Raw genomic sequence first — 15,344 nt, 5'->3', positions numbered from 1 at the left:
TGAAGGCGGGACTGAGAAGTTAACATTATCTGCCTCAGTTATGTAATTTAAAATGACATGAACACCAAATAAGAAACATGTTCAAGGTGTAAAGAAGCCTTTGTCAGGTTCTATGAAGTTTTTTTAATTTATATGTTGAGTTTTTCTTTTCGTTGCCTCGGGGCAACGTTGTGTGATAAGGGTACTTTTTAACAATGTCTTTCCAAACAATGTGTTAGGATGTTATCACATAGTATTGCATGTATTTGTACACAATACATGCACCAAATATGTTTTTTATTCATTTAAGTTTACTTCTTTTACAACATTGTGACAGAAAAATTAAGGGAAGTTTGTTCCATGGAAGAAAAGAGCAGAATCTGCATGTTAGGCAAATACCACCACACGGTGAGGACAGGGGAATAGAGAGCAATAACAGGGAGGGTTGTAGTTTTGTACAGCAGACAACGCTCAAATTATGGGTCAAATATCAAAATGAAGCTTGTGTAAGTTCAACCAGGTAGATATGTTCCCTCACGTTTTATCTTCATGTCTCTGTGAGAGACTGCTGCTCTGAGCCTGGTTCTGTCAGAGGTGTTCTCCCCGTTAAAAGAAAGTTTTTCCTTCCTGCAGTAGATTTTCTTCCTGTTAAAAAGGAGTTTTTCCTTCCTGCTGTTGGAGGTGTTCTCCCTGTTAAAATTGAGTTGTTCATCCTGCTGTCGGAGGTGGTCGTCATGTTAAAAGGGAATTTTTCCTTCCCACATTCAACCCTTTATGGTTGAATTTGGCCGTGTAGAGGGTGGGACGTAAAGGCACGCATGTCCAGGTGGACTGTGATGTATAAAGGCAACATTGCGTGTAGTTTACATGTATTTATGAATCTAAACGTGTCAGCTCTTGTGTACATGTACACTTTTTGTATGGATCCTCAAAATATTCATATATGAGGCCCCAAGCAGAGAGAGGGACAGTGACAGAAGGCCTCTGGTGGGTGGATGGAGAGACATAGGGTGAAGACCAAACACCACAAGATGCAAAAACACCAAAACCATTTCAGGTGTAAGAAGCAGGAAAACATTCCGCAAAGTGAAACAGAGATGTTCATAATCAGCATTATTTAATTACAGGAATACTAGCGCATAATGACACAATCTGGTTCCTATAATTATGGTATTGGTTCTAGTAGTTGTCATATTAGTAGGTCATATTTAAATACAGATCTCATGACATGTTCACTTGTTTGTTTAAGAATATTTTATTGTCAATAAAAGGTGCTGCCACAGTGATTTGGTAATGACAACACCTGTTCTCTGAAAGAAGACCCAAAAAAAAAAATTCAAATTCTAAATCCCACTGCTCTGTTTCTCTCTGCTTGTTCTCAGACCTCAGTCCTCAGCACCAGAGGGTTCTGGTCCTTTGGAGGACATCGCACCTTTCAAAATTAAAGGCTTCCAGTAAAAATAAGAAGTGATGAGAATCAAGCAAACAGGCCTCAACATCACATTGTAAATCCTGTACTGGCAGAGTGAAGTGGTGAAACTCACCCAGGTTGAGGTAGAGAGCCAATTTTCCCCTGTGAAGCTCCAGGGTGATGTAATCTCCCCTCTGTCCCTCCCCATGCAGTAAAACCCCCTCAGCTTGACGGCTCTTGAAGCGCAGGGAGATCACATCCTTCACTGTTGACATGGACTTCTGGTTGAACCGATACAACAAAGAGCTTCTGCCATCAAAGTCTGCCACGTCTGACTCTGGAAGGACGAAAGAAGAAACCATTGAAGCTATACACAGTATGATGTTCACACAGTATGATGTTTACACAGTATGATGTTCACACAGTATGATGTTTACACAGTATGATGTTTACACGCAGCATGATGCTTACACACACAAACTGTATGTGTCAGGAGTCTTGTTTTCCTCCGTTTTGCCCCCGATCTCCTCTCCTCCTGTGTCCCCTCAGTCCCCTGTCTGCTTGTTCTGTGTCCTCCTCTCCTCTCCTCCTGTGTCCCCTCAGTCCCCTGTCTGCTTGTTCTGTGTCCTCCTCTTCTCACCTCCCGTGGCCACGCCCCTCACCGGTCCCAGCAGCTGCAGCCACTCACCCCTGATCACCACCTGCAGGTGTGCTGTAGGGAGATCCTGATCACCTCCCCGGACAAAATGTACCCTGCCCCTGCACTCATTAGTTAGTCACCCGTCCATCCTCCGTCCGTCCGTCCTGTTCCCGTTCCTCCGGCTCCAGTTCCACCTGCAGAGCTACCTGTCGGAGTCACCAGTCGGTGGAGTTGCCCTCCCAACTCGGATGATTATTGACTCTGTTTCTTCCAGCGGTCCTGTCCGCTGGTCTGCCGGCTGCCCTGCAGAGCCGTGTCTCCCCGGATCAGTCGGTTGAGTTGCCCTCCCGACTTGGAAGCAAGTGGACACTGTAGGTGCCACCTTTTGGTTTGTTTGTTTGGTTTGTTTGTTTTTGCTTATGGAAATAAAGACTGTATTTTGGAACCGATACCCGAGTCTGTGAGCCTGCATTTGGGTCCTGGTAAAACACCCACCACATAACAGTATGATGTTTACACACAGCATGATGTTTAGCAGAGACAATTATGTCCGCCATGGTGGAGAAAGAGGTGAACCTTAATGATAAATGCTTTACAAATGCATTACATTACAGTCATGATTATTATCATGAGTGTTAACCCCTTGAGGAGGCGGAGTCAGAATCATTTGCAACACTATTCAAAGGAAGCTATCACTTGCAATGCAAAAGTGGATTAACAAAATAGCATTGTCACCTCACAGCGAACAGGTTTTTGGTTCGAGCCTCCGATGAGGCTTGGTTAAACTCTTAACTGTGGTCGGGCCTTTCTGTGTGGAGTTTACATGTTCTCAACATTCCTGCGTGGGTTCTCTCCAGATACTCTGCTTCCACCCACCACCTAAAAACACGCAGGTCAGGATAAAGCGGGTGTAGCTGATGGATGGATGGATGCTGAATTCAGTTTGGGTGGATGCTTCCCACAAATTTTCAACTCGACACACAGAACATCTACACAAGCAGCACAGTTTAGATGAGACAGACAGACGGACGTTCGACCGTACCAACTGACTGCCGCCGGCATGGAGGCTTCGTGTTAATAATGTTTGGTATCTGTGTTTCTGTCAGGATTCCTGTCTGCTCCTACTGTTTGCTCCTCTGTTTGGTCCCCAGTCACTTCTCCTCATGTTTTCTGTCTTTCCCCTGTCTGTTTGTTATTGTGTCCCCATGTGTTCTGTGTCCTCCTCTCCCCGCCTCCTGTCACCTCCCATGGCCACACCCCTCACTGGTCTCAGCAGCTGCCACCACTCTCCCCAATCACCACCTGCAGGTGGCTCATTCCACTGATCACCCTGAGTTGCCCTCCTGACTCAGGAGGAATAAGGAGCCAGGGCTACCGGCCAGCTGTCCCGCCAACTGTTCCACCAGCTGTCCTACCATGTCCTGCCATACAACTTGCACTTGGGTTCAGTGTCTTGCCCAAGGACATTTTGGCAGGAGGACCGAACCACCAACCTTACAATTAGTGGTGAAGCTGCTCTACTGTCTGAGCCACAGCCTGCCCCCACAGAGAGAACTCATACAGTGAAAACTGTCTGTGGTTACAGGGAAGGTATCAAGCTCATATGTGGCAATGGAGGACTGAAAACACCAAGCAATGTTGTTTCATGAACACATGGTTATTCTCAGTGTGTGTGTGTGTGTGTGTGTGTGTGTGTGTGTGTGTGTGTGTGTGTGTGTGCATGCGTGCGTGCGTGCGTGTCAGTCAGTCACTCACTGAAAGAGCAGCCGTACACCTCGACTCTGAAGCCTAACCAACCGAGTGGATTCCAGTCCAGAGGTATGAAACGCAGGAAACGGGTTCTCACTGAGCGGGACAGCTTGTTGTGGACAACGTCCTCCGAATTCACATTCCCCACCAACCGCTGGAGAAACAGACAGAGATACAGGCTATGGTTATTATAGCAACATTAAACTGATGCAAAACAATGTACTGAGGTCCCAGAGAGAGAGAGAGAGAGAGAGGTCAGTAATGCTTCCACCAGGAGGGAAGGAGCCTTTTGTTTCAGCTGAATGGTTGAAATCCAAGCACAAGCAAAGACACTAATTCTTTAAATTGAAAAGTGCTGACAGGGCAAAGCCAAGGGCAACGTCTTTATCTTTGGGTTGAACACTGCTTGATGAAGAGATAAGAACCATGTGGTGCAGACATTTTAGAATATCTGGTCCATCACAGTGAGAAGCAGGGAAATAAGGGTCTCCTGAGAAATACCACACAGCTGCTTTTTCATTAGTTAATTCTTCATCTGTATTTCCTTTAAAGCTGCAGAAGACTGAAGCTGCAGCTGAGCTCAAAACCTTTTTAGCAGCAGACATTTTGACAAGCAGGACGGCTCAGGATTTATTAATGGAGGCTCAGTTCCAGTCAGTGTGTCAGCCATGACAGTGAACCAGCGTGCACAATACAGGATCCTATTTAAAATGAGTGCATCTGTTCCACCTGTGCTTTTCCTGCTGTAATAGCTGTCTGCTGTAGAAAAAGTCAGTTGGATGGCAACTGGCTTCTGACACAAATTAAGTAGTTAATACCAACAACATTTTCATGTCAAACAAGAACATAACAATGATAAGAAATTTAGAAATGCTACAAAGAACACGTCTATCAATTGAAACATAAATTAACCACAGAGTCTGTATAATAACACAGCTTTAAATTGAAGCTAAAATCACTGAAATACTGTCACAGTTAGCACTTAAATTAACTGAACTGAGCTGATGTTGATGACGGAGAAGATTTATTTGAGACCTAATATTGTGTTCATGTTTTTAAAACCTACAGAAACAACACAGTAAGAACACAAGGGACAGAGTGTCTGAGATTATTTTTGTAGTCCATCTTCTTGGAGTTGTAGTTTCACCATGTAAATCTCTGCCAATGGGATCCACCATTGCATAATTGCGTGGCCTGGTGTCAGAGGACTCAGATTCTCTGAACATGGTGGGAGTCATTTCTGAGTCTTTATGAATTCATGTCTCATCTTTCTTTCATCACATAACGTTTTCATTTAAGGACAAAGAAACGGGGTGAGGAGGTCGTTTTATGACGACTTGACTTGTCTCTTTGGTCCATTTCCATTTTGTCCCTGACACACTGTCACACACTGTCAACATTGGAACACTGTAACACTATCACACACGTATTGTAACATGGTCACTGTCACACTGTCATACATTGTAACAGTCACACACTGTAGCACACACTGTCACACACACTGTCTCACACACACACACACACACACACACACACACACACACACACACACACACACACACACACACACACACACACACACACACACACACACACACACACACACACACACACACACACACACTGTCACACTGTCACACTGTCAGACACACTGTCACACTGTCAGACACACTGTCACACACACACTGTAACACACACTGTCACACCGTCACACCGTCACACACACGCTGTCACGCTGTAATACTGTCAGACACACTGTCACAATCTGTTACACTGTCACTGTAGGAGCTATTTCTGTTATTGTTGGCATGTTGTATTATTTAGTTAGATGTTTTGTGATGTTATTTTTTGGACACCTGGTGGCAGTAATTGGATACACAGGGGCGTGTGGGTTTTGTATATATAGGGCACAGGAAACAGGAAAGGGGGGGCACAGGTACGGGAAAGATATACAGTTCTCACCAGACCGCATATCAGACGAATCACCAGAGCAGAACCAAACAACCCGACAGATTCATGGTATTTTTTTCTTCATCCTGTTCAACTACATCTCTTCAATAAACTGCAGTCAAACTGAAAAAGTCTGGTATTCGTTTCAATGTCTGCGTAAGAACCTAAACCTACCTGTGAAGTAATGGTAAAAGGAAAACTGGAACAATGGATTACCATTACATTTAAGTGAGAGCTGTTTCTAAATCAAATGGATTTAAGTGAGAACTAGCTCTAAATCAGAGCTGGATTTAAGTGAAAGCAGTTTCTAAGTGAGAACCCGCTGGATCAGAGGGACTGGAGTTTGAAAGATAGTCTTCTTTCACACCCGACACTGCCATAAACTGCCAACCTGGATATTGTCAGCAACCACGCCAACGTGACGGACAGAGATTGGAAACTTTAAGCCAACACAAAGACAGCAGTATGTGCAAACAATACGACTTCAGGAGAAGCTGTTCATGGAACGCTGTATTGGAAAACAACTCGTTTAACTGGATCGGATGACTGAATGCTACATAAAGATTATGCACTTTATGAAACATTGTGCCGCCAATTGTCCCTGGATCACGATTAAGGAACGGTGTTTAAAATGTCCGGTGTTAATTCTGATGTTTATCAACACAAGGACGATGTTGAAAAGGATTCCTCAAGGGAAAATGCCAAAGGTTTGGCAAACTTTAGATTAAATAACACAATGTTCTGATACATGACTCAGCAGTTCTCAGCCTGCGATCAGACTTCAGCAGAATATTAAAGGGACAGAGAGAGTATGGTTCTCTCTCTCAGTGGTTTGTCGAAAACTGTCAGAAGGCAAGAAACCTGAAAGGCAAACAAGCAAACAAGTTAATGTAAATGCTGAAAGAGCTTATGAAATCAAATGAAAATGCAAATGAGATGCAATCTGACCGGATGCAATTAATTAAACTCTGCAATGAGACCAATGAAAGCCTTGAGTCCTTGTTGAGTTTACCGCTGCCTAAGGAGGAAGTTGAAAAGCAAAACCAGTGGTTTCAACAAAAGATGGATACTTTGAATGGGTTTATACATAAATCAAATGTGTGGTTATCTGAGGTTGGACAGTGATCTACACATTCCCTGGCTGAAAGTGCTACAGAATCGAGTACCGTTAACTCTGATGATGTTGGACCTGACGATAGAGTCTCAAATATTTCAAAGCCCAAATCAAGCAATAAATCACATTTATCACATGCTGCCCTGAAAAAGAAACACGAGCTTGAAGCACAAGAGGAACAATTACGGAGAAAGAAAGAACAACTGGAAATAGAGACTGAACAGGCAGCTACAAATGCTAAATTTAATGTGCTTGAAACAATGGGATCCAGAAACCACTCAAAAGTGTCTGATGGAATCAATTCTTATTATAGAAGAGGAACTGCTCAAAATGAAACACCTGCCGCATCACATCCACATGCAGATAAATACTTACCTGGTGAAATGCAGACAAACAGAAATGTGTTATTTGAAAGCCACTCTGCTTCTCAGGAACAGTTGCGAGACCAAAAGTAAAAACTCCTGGATCACCTGTCAAAGCTCATCATTTAGCTGAGTACTCTCTCAAAGGGCAAAATCTTGGGACTCATAAGCAAGAAGCTGAGCTGATCTATGTTAATGCTGCAGCCGAGAATGATATCTGTGACATAATTCAAAGACAAAATGACATCACTGCTCCTCTGGTTCAACTAAATCTGAAGTCATTCTTCAGAAACTGCCATACAAACTGAGACAAGTGGAGGAACAGGGTTTGTGGTCTACAGGAACAACGTGGAGGACGAGTTCAATTTTCTGAGCTGGTTGACTTCATTGAGAGACATGTGAAGATACAGTCAGATCCCCTCTTTGGAAACATCCACGATGCACCAGTTGCTACTATAAAAAATCCTACCTTTCATAAAACCCTTGAAAATTATGTCAATACTGAAAGAAAGCAGTTTTGCAAAAACTTTTACACAAAATACTAAACACAAATATAGGAAAACTTGACATCACCAAAAGGAAATGTACCGACTAATAACTCCAACATTTCATGTTTGTTCTGTAATAGGAGGGGCCACACATTGGGGCGGGGTCCACAGATCAAGAGAAAATTGCGCAGAGGAGAAAAAATAGACTTCTTAAAGGAAAAGGGAGTTTGTTTTGGCTGTTTGAAAATTGGACACATGAGCAAGAGCCATTTAATATGTGATGTGTGCAACTGAAATCATCCTGAAATACTTCACATCGAACAAAAGAAACCAGAGCATACAGAAAGGAATGAGAAACCACTGGGAACAATGCTGTTGTCTCACCTCAGACATGTGGGCATATTGGGGCCGGTACTGAAACATCCACCTTCTCAATTGTACCTGTACAAGTAAAGAGCCACAAGGGGACAGAGTGCTGAAAACCTAGGCATTTTTGGATCATGGAAGTTCATCTACCTTTTGCACAGAGAGCTTAATGAGAAAGCTCAACATAACAGAACCAAAGACCAGTGGTCTGTTACGTACCATGAACCAAGTAAAGCCTGTGATCAGTTACCATATTTCAGATTTGGAAGTGTCCAGTCTGGACAAAGATTATTTTATTTTTCTGTCTGATGTGTTCACACACAAAATTATGCCCGTTTCAAATGACAACATCCCCAGACAAGAAGACCTGGCACAGTGGCCTTATTTGAGACAAATCAAAAGTTCATGAAATAGAATCTGGAGTCGACCTACTCATTGGAATGAATGCCTCTAATGCACTGGAACCTTGGGAGGTGGTCAACAGCCAAAGAGAACGACCATATGCTGTGAGGACCCTATTGGAGTCATATACGGTCCCCTGACAGGAAATGAGAGCCAGAAGGAAGGTGGTTATCCTGCTGCTGCTGTCAATCGGATATCTATTGAAAATGTAGAGGAGCTGTTGGTCAAACAGTACAACCAGGACTTCGGTGAGAGAGCCAACAAGGAAACAACAGAGATGTCCAAAGAGAATGTCAAATTTTTGGACATCATGAATCACACAGCAAAAATGAAAGCTGGACATTATTGTTTAGACTTGCCTTTCAGACAAGAACATCCCAGCATGCCAAACAACCACTGTATTGCAGAGCAGCCCATTCAAAGTCTAAAACGCAAGTTTAACAAGGACAAGAAATTTCATGATGAGTACACATCTTTCATCAAAGATATGATTGACAATGACTCTGTTGAAATGGTACCAGTTGAAAAACTAAGTCGAAGTGATGGAGAGTTGTGGTACATCCCACATCACGGCGTGTATCCTTCAAAGAAGGGGACTTTAAGAGTTGTCTTTGACTGTGGTGCAGTTTTCAAGGGAGCCTCACTAAACTGCCAACTGCTGCCAACTGCTGCAGACCTTACCAACCCGCTCATTGGTGTTCTGATACGATTCAGGCAAGAACCAGTCGCTTTGATGGCTGACATCAAAGCAATGTTCCATCAGGTCAAGGTGTCAGAAAAATATGTTGACTACCTGCGATTCCTGTGGTGGCCCAATGGAGATGGGCAACAAGATTTTGTTGAATACTGGATGAATATACATCTCTTTGGAGCAGTGTCGTCACCGAGTTGTGCAAACTTTGCATTAAGCAAGACTATTGAGGACAACGCAAGTTACGTTCCAGCAGAGGTGACGGACACAATAAAGAACAACTTCTATATAGACGATCATTTGAAATCTGTGTCATTGGAACCGGAAGCAGTCCAGATGGTAAAATACCTGACTGGTCTCTGCCAAAAGGGAGGATTCATGCTGTCTAAGTGGATTAGCAACAGTCGCACTGTTTTGGACCAAAGAGACCAAGGAGTCAGACTTGGACAAAGACAATCTGCTGATGGAAAGAGCATTGGGATTACACTGGTTTGTTGAAACTGATGTGTTCAAGTTCAAAATTGCTGCTCAGGAATGACCACACTCAAGACGAGGTATCTTGTCTGCGGTTGGCTCTGTATACGACCCTCTATGATTTTGAGCACCATTTATTCTGCCAGCCAAACTGATCAAGCAGGAGCTCTGTAAGAAAAAGCTTAGATGGGATGAAAACATTCCCCAAATCATCTTAGCGATGGACAGGATGGCTAGTAGATCTCTACAAGATAGCAGAGTTTAAAATGAAATGGTGTATGAAGCCCACAAATTTTGGTCAGACACAACATGCACAGTTGCGTCACTTTTCAGACCCCAGTGAAAGTGGCTATGGCACTGTATCCTATCTCAGGTTGGAGAACTACAACAAAAAGGTGCGTGTTGCTTTCATCATTGGAAAATCTAAAGTGGCCCCCTTAAAACAGACGACCATTCCTGGACTGGAGCTCACAGCTGCAGTCCTCGCAGCCCAAGTCGACATTATGCATAATACATCAACAATGAAACAAGATGCTTCCAAAAGATTTGTAGCAGACAGGATTTATTTTCTGAGGGACAATTACTGAAGTATCACAGTGGAGATACATTGGCACCAAGGAAAATCCTGCAGATGAGACCTCGTGAGGATGAACTGCAGACCGCTTCTTATGCTTCCAAAGATGGATGAAGGAACCAACATTTCTCTGTAAAGGAGAACTGGAATGGCCAAATCCACACTTGGAGACTGCAGTCGCTGTTAATGATCCAGAAGTCAAACGGAAAGTTACAATGAACATCATTGTCAGTGATCCATTAAACACAACACAGTCTTTGATCTACTATTTCTCATCTTGGTGGAATCTGAAGACTGCTGTTTCTTGGCTTCTGAGAGTAAAAACAACACTCATGCAGCTGGCCAGAATGAGAAAAGAGATTGAAACTGCTGTCGGTAGTGTGGAAAAGGATCCTATCACACTAAAGGAGAAGGTTCAGCAGGAAATGTTTGTCTTCAAAGCATCATTCAGTGGACAGTGTTTATGTCCTGAAGACCTTATCAAAGCAGAGAACGCAGTCATTTCTTTCATCCAAAGGCAAAGATTCAAGGAGGAAATATCTGCACTAGAATCTGGAAAAGATGGTGTCAAAAGAGGCGTTTGTAAAAACTGGATCCAGTGTTGGACGAAGGACTCTCACATATCCACACTGTTGTTACAACACATTCATGAACAGCATGGACATGGAGGAAGAAATCATATGCTTTCTCATCTCCGAAAAATATTGGATTATTGAGGCTAACTCCGCTGCAAGAACTGAGTGTGTTGTGTGTCAACGGTAGCGGGGAACAGCTGGAGAACAGAAAATGTCCGACTTGCCCCTGGAGAGAATCCTACCAGATAAACCTCCATTGAGATGTTGGAGTCGACTTCTTTGGTCCTATAGAGATCAAGAGTGGCCAAAGTTTTGTCAAGAGATATGGTGTGATCTTCACTTGCATGGCGAGCAGGGCAGAGCACATTGAAGTTGCAAATACACTTGACACAGATTCTTGATTCAATGCATTAAGAAAATGTATTTGTCAGACAATGGCACAAACGTTATTGGAGTGGAAAGAGAATGAAGAGATGCACTCACTGACATGAATCAGGACAAGATTCAGAGTGTGATGCTTCAGCGTGGGATAAAGTGGCACTTTAACCTCCGAGGCAGGATCCCTTCACGGTGGTGTTTGGGAACGATTGATCCGCATGGTTCGCAATTTGCTACCTTCTGTTCTTAAACAACAAGTACTGGACGATGAAGGACTACAAACTGTATTTTGGGAGGTTGAAGCCATTTTATATGATTGACCTATTACCAAGATTTCTGACGATCCAATGGACCTGGAAACACTCACCCCCCGCCATGTTCTTCTGTTGAAAACAAAGCCGATACTACCGCCTGGACTCTTCACAAAGGCAGACCTATACATCAAAAGAAGATGGAAACAAATACAACACAGCCCTCTATCTCCGGCACTTCACCAGCTCCTCCACCCTCCACCCTCTCAGCACAGATCAACCTTGTGCCTTGAGGATCCTCTTTTGTTTCAGGTCATCACATCTCCAAAATGTACGTACATGGACAGAGTTTCTGGTGCGCACATCTTCCCGTCCGGAGCCCAATGATTGGTCCCTACCTTTCCCAGGTAGAGTCTTACACCTCCACCTCCACCTTACACCTCTATCAGGTGTTTGTTTTGTGTGTATGCAGCGTTCATAAATGCGTCCCTTGAACCAAGACTAAATGGAGTATTTGCTTCAGGACCAAACAGGCCAAAGTCCACATGTGAAGGATGCAAAACCAGCAACTATAAATGAGCATCAATGAACAGCCAAATATTAAAAAAGAAAAAAGAAACAAGGCAAATAATCAGTTTTTTCTGGCAGCAGGACACACAAAGCTCTTTGGTGAAGCATGCAGAGTCGCAACACAAATGACCATCAGAGTGGAGGCTGAATGTGTCCCAGGGGACGAGGATCCACGAGGACACTGTTCCTCCACACATAATGAAGGCGACAATCTAACGGGAAATTTGTGATTCATGCTCAGCACTTCGTCTGTTGAACTCTTTAAGTGGCTAAATCTTGAAGGAGATACAAGCTAGGCACTTCTATCTGCAGAGAAATCCTCATGCAGAGGAGCCGTTCAGTAATGACTCTAGGGTTTATACGTGTACTGATGTTTGGCAAATGAAATTAGAGAAACACATTGATGTGGCTGAGACGACAACATAAATATTGATGACACCGTGGTATATTTAATGTTTTGAGCACAAAGTCTAAAGAAGGCAAAGTATGCTGACCTGCAGTGGAAACAGGCTGCAGTGCTGCTGATGATATGAACCTGCTGCTTTTTAACTAGAAAAACAGTTTCTGAACATATCAGTCAAGTGTGTGGATGATCTACAAAGACACAGACATGTTCAATACATTCAGTTATATGATATTTTATATAAAGTTTATATGATATTTTATTTTAACTTTATATGATACTGTATTTAATCTTTATATGATACTATATTTAAACACATGATACTATATTTAATATTTATATCATACTATATTTAAACAGTACATGATACTGTATTCATACTTTATATGATACTATATTTAATCATTATATGATACTGTATTTAAACGGTATATGATACTGTACTTATACATTATATAACACTGCATCTAAACAGGTCATTTCTGGTTTGAACACCTTTTCCACTGTGTGCTTTTGATATTTGAGGAAAGTCAATTCAAATTGATTCTAGAATCCAATTTCCTATCTAATGCAATATTTCCAAAGTGAATGATTTTTAGTGCACTCCAAAGCACAGCGCTGACATCATGATGAGTCACTGAGTATTAATAATAATAATAATAAGGGTTGGTAAATATTTGTCAATGAACCTTGGTTGGCTGCTGTCCAGTCAGTCAGATGTTTGTCTAATTTAAAAATATTTTGGTACATTCTGTCATGTTTTTACTGACCTTCTTCCTCAGAGCTATTCTACCTGAAGCACTTTAAACACACAGTGATTTATATGTAACAAAACCCGTGACGCTCTGCAGAGAACCATCTTTTCACCTTTGATAAGTACTTTACATGATGAAAAGTTGTTCATGTATCATTCAGTCCTTCCTCTGATCAACTGATTGAGGCTGTAGTGAAGTGTAGTGAGCCTGTCTACTATGCTTGTGGAGGACCTCGGGATTACCCCAGCGAAGCCACGCCCTGCTGCGTTCTGCCTGCTTGTCTGCCTGCCAGTCATGATCGCGGAAAAGAGAGAGAGAACTTGGACTTTCTGGTTTGTGTCCTGTTTGTTTTCTGCCTGGAGACAATAAAGAACCCTGGTTTGAGAAGGAATTCTGCTGTCCTGTATCTGCATTTGGGTCTGTTTACAACACTACATCTTAACACAAGAAGCCTCATTAAGAAGCTCTCCTCCTCCTGTGATCGGCCCCCTCCTGACTCTTTCCTCCATGTCAGTGTTCATTCTGTACAGTCGGCAGGCAAATACGCTCACTTACCAACAATCAATTCAGTACAGACCATCCTGCAGTACGAGCACCTTTTATTGTAGAAGGTCATCCAGCAGTTAATCAGCTCAAGATGAGACATGAATCAAAACTAATTACCCAGAGAGGAACAGCTCCCCAATAGGTCATATGACCACATGGGAAATGACTTGACCCTGAAAACATTCTTATTTTGAAAGCTGTAGATTTAAAGATTGTAAAAAAGTGTCTCACTTCACACATGGTATACTCTCCAGGGTCAGGCAGTAATAACAGTATGTATGCTTTGTTTAGTCAGAGAAAATAAACCTGTTGATGGGCGGAGCTTCAGGAGAAAACAACCATATTACAAACCAGTAGTGAAGAGTTTGATAGAGAATGCTGAGCAGGCTTATTAAAAATATATATCTGCAGTGTTTATGAAGGCTGGCCCACAAAAAAAACAATCCTTAAAATATTTAATCTCCTGCTTCTTCAGCTCTGACCTTTTGTGTTTTTAATCTTTCTCTACATACTGTACATTGACACTGATTCATTGGAGCACCACACTCTGTACAGGTTCTACTGTTTTTCTTGTTGCTGTTAACTCTGGTTCATACGTATTCTGTAATGACTGCAAAGTTTCCTTCTGTAAAATACATCTTCATGTTGCTAAATTGCTTTTTAAAAACAGTTTTGGAGGATTTATATTGCTTCCTGGATTATGTCCACAGTGTTGTTACGTCGTATGTCCCAACTGTGCAGCCGCAGTCTCAGAGCACATCACAGAGGACATAGTGGAGAATGTCTTCACTCACTTCTGCAGCAACCTATGCTCAAGACAGCAACACCACAAATCAGACAGAATATTTTAAACACACTGCACTCATTTACAATAAATCTACAATCTCTTTAAAGAGAGCAGAAAGTGAAGGGCTTTGAATAGTTTCTGAATCAACAGTGTTAAAGCTGGGCTAAACGTTTCTCTCTGTATGCGCACAGGATTTTAACACTGTGAATAAAGATACGATGGTTTAAACAGACTGATTATAATATGTGGTCTGAACATTTAAACCTCTGGTGTAGTTCTTCAGACTGAAGGGAGCAGTTACTCAGTGGAATAATTTACCATTACATCAACTGAAAAAATAGTCTTTACTTGTTTCCAACTAAATCTAAATGATTATTTTCATGTTTGTAATGTCATATTTCTGCTCTCATGCCTCAGTAAGAGACACAAACATTACATGGTATAAACTACAGATATCCTGAAGACAATTAACAGCCATGAAGTGTCCTGGACATGTGGGCAGTGAAGGTGGTGCATGCTTTGGATCTGTTAGTTGTGACAGTTACAGGTATAACCTGTAATTTCACCATTAAAAGTCCCACTGGGCATTTGCGGGGAATTCATTCATTTTGAGTGGAGAAACGGCTTCACACTTTGATTCCCTTCAGCTCTGCATGGATGATGATCCTGACCCAGCAGAAGGACTTACAACTGGCTCCACATGCAGTGCACAGATAGTTCACTCCAACTGTAAAATATTTTACAGAGAAGTAGTCAGTGAGCATCTCCTCAACACTTTCCATTCCATCAGCTTTGGATCTGAACATAAAGAAAGAAAACAGAAGCCATTGGAGGATTTGTTCTTTCATCACCTGAGTCTGCACTTCATTTCCTCAGAGC

At 42.4% G+C, this 15,344-nt stretch overlaps 1 protein-coding gene across 3 annotated transcripts in view; it reads right to left on the bottom strand.

Annotated features, from left to right (window-relative positions):
- The window catches only part of LOC138636104 (contactin-associated protein-like 5), a 111,135-nt gene that overhangs the window by 62,815 nt on the left and 32,976 nt on the right, over positions 1–15,344 (bottom strand). For all 3 annotated transcript variants that reach the window (XM_069723948.1, XM_069723949.1, XM_069723950.1), the window contains exons 4-5: positions 3,786–3,933; positions 1,524–1,727 (exon numbers count right to left, since the gene is read on the bottom strand). In XM_069723948.1, the coding sequence (XP_069580049.1) occupies positions 1,524–1,727; positions 3,786–3,933 (352 nt within the window). The remainder of the gene's footprint in view (positions 1–1,523; positions 1,728–3,785; positions 3,934–15,344) is intronic.

Source organism: Brachyistius frenatus, unplaced genomic scaffold (genome assembly GCF_029030835.1).
Source record: "Brachyistius frenatus isolate BFR_SWC_R1_liver_20210118 unplaced genomic scaffold, ASM2903083v1 Contig_353, whole genome shotgun sequence".
Lineage (NCBI taxonomy): Eukaryota > Metazoa > Chordata > Actinopteri > Embiotocidae > Brachyistius > Brachyistius frenatus.
This window is presented reverse-complemented; position numbering and strand designations above follow the sequence as displayed.